The sequence below is a fragment of the Charadrius vociferus genome, unplaced genomic scaffold (genome assembly GCF_000708025.1).
Source record: "Charadrius vociferus isolate BGI_N301 unplaced genomic scaffold, ASM70802v2 scaffold50, whole genome shotgun sequence".
In the NCBI taxonomy this organism is placed as follows: Eukaryota; Metazoa; Chordata; class Aves; order Charadriiformes; family Charadriidae; genus Charadrius; species Charadrius vociferus.
In genome coordinates this window covers 94,343-100,334 of record NW_009646445.1, presented here as the reverse complement: position 1 = coordinate 100,334, position 5,992 = coordinate 94,343, and the positions used below count along the sequence as shown (strand labels likewise).

Here is a 5,992-nt window from a genome sequence, read left to right as displayed (position 1 = left end):
AGGAGAGGCTGGAGAGGGCCGTCCAGGAGGACAAGCAGAAGAAGCTCCATCAAGAGCACAACCTGAAGGCAAAGGAGGAGGGCAAGAAGGAGCACCGGGAGCGAGAGGAGCAGCTCCTGCAAGAGAAGCTGTCCACCGCTGCGCAGAAGAGGCTGAAGAAGGAGGTGCAGCTGCAGAAGGAGAAGAAACTGCTCAACCAAGCAGAGAAGCTGAAGCACGAGGCCTTGCTCAAGGAACTGGCCAAGCAAGAGGCAGAAGAGAAGGAAATGCTGAAGGCCTCCCTGGAGATGAGTTTGACCAAGGCTCAGGAGAACTATGAGCAACTAGTGGAGAAGAGGAACCAGGAGCTGAGGGAGAAGGCCAGACGGGAGGACATGCAGATCCAGAGAGCCAAACTGGCAGCAGAGAAGAAGGAAAGAGAGCAGAAGGAGCACTTGGAAGCCCTGGCTAGGGAGACAGAGAGAAAGCTCCAGCATGCTGCCCAGGTGGCCGAAGAGGTCGTCCAAGAAAAAGCCCGCAAGGTGGTCTTGAGCCGTCTGGAGAAGGAGAAAGTGCAGAAGATGAACAAGCAAAAGGTGGAACAGTATGAGGACTTACGGCGCAGGGAGATCCTCCTCTCTATAGAGAGGAAGCTGGAGAGGAGCGAGCAGATCTTCAAAGAGAAGAAGACTGTCTTAGAAAATGCCAGGTCTGTCGCTCGGGCGTCCTTCCACGTCCGGGAAAAGGTACGGGAGGAGACGAACATGCGCACCTTTGACAAGATGGCCTTCGAAGCAGAACTGCATGCCCACCTGAATAAGAAATGAAAGATCTTATCAAGAACGAGTGGGGATACATCACAGGCTGTCCATCATAATGCATCAGAAAGCTCCTCCACATTAACATTTAACATTTTTAAAACAACAACAACCACCCTAATTTCTTGTTTTGGGGGAACAGGGTACCGCACAAAAACGTGGCAGCTATTTCACATACTTTTTAAAATATGTTTTTGTTCTGGGCCTGTTTTAAGGACTGACTTCAGTCATCTTTACGGCGGGGAAGCGAGCTTTTGTGTCCTCCACCCCACAAGCACATGCATTTTCTCAGAGAGGGCTGCAGAAGTCTGCTTGAAGCTTGTGAGTTACCTATTGATTGTCTACACCAGAGCTGACTACAGCTACTCTCTTTTCAGTTAGAAATGCAGACAACAGAGACTACTGACTACTAGAGCCTACTGGCTAAGAACCAAAACCACCCCGGCTGATGCTGGCTTGAATGACAGACAGCGTGGTTTAAGTTACGGCACTGCATTTTCAAAACTGCTGCACTCCCATGCTGACGGTGAGGAGGGCTGGAGTACAGAACACCGTACGCCCCTGGGTGCCCCTCGCTCGCTGCTGGTACCAAGCAAGAGAAAGCACAGATTAAGACTTTGTAACACCACATTAGTAGATGTTATGATCAGAGCTGGGCAGAAGCTGTTAGAAGCGCTCACAAACACGATTTTACTTTCGCTGTTTGCAACTGTTGCCCCTCCCGGGTGTCCTTACCTCTCCTTCTCTTTTCAAAGTTTCTCTTGCAAACGTCTGTACAATTTCTTCTTTTCTTTCGGAGAACGGGGGAGAAAGAGAGAAGTTTGTGGGCAGTCCACAAACTGATGGGCACCCACACAACCCACTTGTTTATTAAGATACAAAAATGAACAAACCTGTGGAATCTGGCCTTTGTGACAAACATGCAGATCATTTGTAAATGGAAACCTGCAAATAGATTGCACAGAGAAATTGCCGCTTTTGGGAATTCTCAAAAGTTGAGGATACCCTCAGCAACCTAATCCAACTTGGCTTGCCTTGAGGAGGATGTTGGACCAGGGGTCCTCCAGGGGTCCCTTCCAGCATAATGGTTCTATGAGCTGTACACAATGAGACGTTCACCCAGCTCTTATCATCATCTACTGGGCAGGGCAGCTTTTATCTGTCCACTGGTGCTAACAGTTGTATTCTTACATAGGGCACAAGGAAGAGTAGATGCACAAAATAAGGTACATTACAGATTCTCTTAGATGAGGATCACGGCTTTTTTATAACTCTTAATACCATCTAGAGGGAACCGAGTCCTTCTGCCATTGATGCACTGGAAATGTGAAAAGCCTACCTATGCCCCATGCACAGCGTTCAAATAAGACAGTGTTCTGCTCCAGGCTTCCACGTTTACTCTCTGCTGGGTTGCAGTTATGAGCACACATCCAAACCAGGCACTTCCTGCTGTGTCTTTCTGGCTCTGGGCAGTGCCAGCTCTCTGTTCCACCATCCATGACGCCGTGCTGTGTTGCTGTGGTGATGGTATCGAACCTGGAACATCGGGGAGAAGCAGCAAGAACAGCCAGGATCTTGTTTCCTTGCGAGTGTCTCTGGCAAACAACACAGTAGAAGATAAAACCAGAAGAAAGTTGACACGTGGCACAGACGTGCAGTCCTGCATGCATGGATTGCTTACCAGAATTTCTCAGGAGGTGACAGCAGGTCAAAAACCTCATAGAAGGCTCTGAGTAAGGTGTTAAATGAACAGCAGCAACAACAGTAGACCAAGCACACCTTGGTGCTCTGCAAGGCTGGAGACGTTACCCAAACAACGTTGAAAATGAAGCAAGTCAGGTTTGTTTTTTTTTTTATTATTTTGTTGGAACTTGCTCTTCTTTGAATCACGGTACGATTGGCGCTGTTGAGGGCGGGCGACGTGAAAGTAGGAATTAGGGCACCTGAGCTATGTTTGCTCTGCCAGTCATTGGCTCGCTGTGTAACGCCAGGCAAGTCCTCAGGGGCTGGGCTTGCTCCTGTCGATATAAACGGAAGCAGGGTCAGGCTCTTGGGACTGCTGGGACTCACAGGAAATAGCAACACTCGGCGAAACACTTCAGAGACTTCGGACAAATGATGCTAACAAAGCACAAAGTACTATTTTGTTTATTTATTTATTTATTTATTTATTTATTTGAGTGGTTATTAAAGTAAAACATATCCATTGGCAAACAGCACTACTTAATCCCAAAATCTAAAAATATCAGTACCTGTGGGAAAGACAGCTGTGTTACTGTTTTCAGCTAGGAGTCTGTCCCCTCATCCTCGTCCTCGAAACGGCAATCGGTTTGAACAGTGAAACCAATCCTGCTGTATAACTGGACAAGGTCCTTGATAAAAAATGGTCTTCTTCATGTGTTGTTTGTACAGCAGTGCTCCATGTGTGCCCTTGTAGCTGCAAAGACCTAGAAAAGAGATGCCCAGTGGCCCAAATACAGCCTGCACAAAACTTCCCTTGCTCCCTGGCAGCACTAGAGTTGGGAAAAAAACAAACTGTGGTGACTCCAGCATAGCCAACTTTTTGTCTTGTTTGTAGCCTTCAGGTCTGCAGAGAAAGCCTGCCAGTATGGACGTGAGGGCTCTTGCTCCCCACGTCATAGCACTGTGCTTAAAGTTCCCTGCTTGATCCATTTAGCAGAGGGTGAATGAGGAGAGCTGGGAAACAGTGGAAAAAGGCAAAAGGTGGTGGGTGAATGAGCAGACACAGTCTCTAACTGGAACAGCAGCTTTTTCCCTAAAGGTCTATTGCAGTCTACTTGAAGGCTTTGTCCAAACCTCCCTCTGATGGGGCATTTCCAGCATAGACCGAGAACGTTTCACAGGCCAGGAGACATGTCTTGGCCACTGACTGTAATTACACCTGGGGTCCATCTCCTGCTGCTGACTGTGTTTGACACCTTGGGGCTACAGCCGAACTAATCAAAACACACCTACATGGTGGTAATTGGATTGGCAAACTACTGTTCCTATGCTGTGCAGTGTGCAGCTCAAGTTTTGAATGTGTAATCTAAGAAAAAAAAAATTTTTTTTTTCAAAAGACATTCATCTGTGTATGGATATTTTTTATTTCTGTAGTCGTTCCAGTCCAAAGTCTGTGAAAGTCAATGGAGTTTATAAGTGGTTTAAAATTGCAGCATGGAAAATTAAGTCAGCAAGTTGGGTGGAGGCACGAGAGGTATTTCTAGGGTCTGCTTATGCTTCTGTTTATTTGAGAAGGAGTTTTACTGCTGGATTTCTGTGGGAACAGAAATTAAACCCTGGGACACAAGTAAAAAGTACGGGCCTTTTAGATGAGGCTTATTTGATGTTTTTGATATTGAGCTGCAGGCCAGGGAGAACTGAAAATCAAAGCAAGCAACATGTTACCTCACAGCTCAGAAGTAGATCACGGCTTATTTAGAGCAGAGGAGCAGCTGATGACATTTGGTTCGGTCCTGCAGAAAGATAACTTAGGTTGGTCCTCTCCTGGGATTAGAAAACACATTTTAGGCTATTGCTGTATTATAATCATAAGGTTACATAATAAAGACTTTGCTTCTAGGCCATTTGCATGCATGCCGCAGAATGACCACTAGACCTTGAAATACCTGCACTTTAAAAGCAACAGCAACAAAAGGCCAATTACCTGGAAACTTCTGTGACTGATAACACATCTTAGATCCACCTAGGGTCAAATTCCCAGGTTTCAATTCCTAAACACTTGGAGTCTAGCTCCAGGTTCCACATTGTATCCCATAGATCTGACAGGACAACCCAAAATCTGGATCCAATGCCACTAAACGTTCAAATCTAAAGCCAAATGGTGACACCTCTAATCCCAGTTGAAAACCACTGTGCTGCTTAGTACTGCCCATTGACTAGGACCACTGCTAGAAGTTGACCTGCTAGAAACTACTCTGAAGATTTACAGGGTTTCTGAAGTTGAGATATTGAAACATTAGGGAGAAAGACTCCCATATCATTTAAATATTCTAACAAGAATTACAGGCCCAAGTCCTGGGATTGGTTTTAGGGTAAAACTCCCATCATTATATACTGATGTTTTGCATAGTGAGACAATATAATCAAGCACACGGTATCAGAAGAGTCTGTCACACTGTTGGCTATGGTAGAATAAGACAAGTAATTTCAGTGGCCCCAGAACTGCGCAGCCTGGTTTCCCTGGGCAGGTGCCCTGCGATTCTCACTTCAGCGAAATCAAGGCTGCAGGATGAGTTCAGCTGGTATTAGACATCAGAGAGTTCACACATGAGGGAGAAGCACTGACTAAAGAGCAGTTCCTTTTGCCTGAGCGCTGGATGAATCTTTCACCCATTTTGAGTGTTTTGACTATCTTGTTTATGTGGATTGTCTAATTTTTAACAGCATCTGGGCTAAAGCTGGAGCCCTTCAGTGCCAGTGAGAGCGCCAACAGTCTCTTCTGCATGCTGCCTCTTCACACACACTTCATCACTAAAACACCAACTCTCTGTCAAGGTTGAATTTGGCAGACAGGTTTAAAAGCTATTAGGAGGAGCAGCTGCACCGGCACTAGTTAATATTTTACAAGGTATTTTTTAACCCAGTTTGTCGTAAATCCTTTCACCACATGGATAAGAGAGATGTGAGGATTAGATTTCTCACCTTAGTTACCTACTGTGTTTCTCCTAACGATGCTTATGGTGCTCTATGCTCATTCTGTGCTAAAATTTCTCCTGACGCCAGGGGAATTCTGTTCACCAGACCAATGCTGAATACGCAGTGCACACACGTCTGAGAGGGGGTTTATTTTGGTGTGCATGTCTTTAAGCCAAGCCTGGACAGGGAGACGTGGGAAACACAGAATTTACAATACAAAATCCATCAACCACTAGTTTTCCAAAAGTTCTGCTAAGAAGAGCCCCAGAGCCACCTCTGCTAGCTGTCATCAATGAAGTGGCATTTTCTGCTTCCTTACTGACTTCAGAGAGAGCCAGGCTGATCGCATCCTACCTGAGGATGGCTTCTCATCACCACCAGTTGTTACACCAAAACAAGAGATTTGCTCTCAGCTGTGGGTATTCTTCCTCTGGTGGCGAAGACAAAAACGTAATAGCTAGAATGCCATTTTGCAAGTCTTTTGGTTGGTTGGTTTGGTGGTGTTTTTTTTGTTGTTGTTGTTGTTTTTGTTTTTC

At 45.8% G+C, this 5,992-nt stretch overlaps 1 protein-coding gene across 1 annotated transcript in view; it reads left to right on the top strand.

The window, feature by feature from the left end:
• CCDC177 (coiled-coil domain containing 177) overlaps positions 1 to 806 on the top strand; it is a 6,424-nt gene extending 5,618 nt beyond the window's left edge. Inside the window, exon 3 of the mRNA XM_009882437.1 lies at positions 3 to 806. Coding sequence (XP_009880739.1) covers positions 3 to 806 — 804 coding nt within the window. The remainder of the gene's footprint in view (positions 1 to 2) is intronic.
• Positions 807 to 5,992: the final 5,186 nt, after the last annotated feature.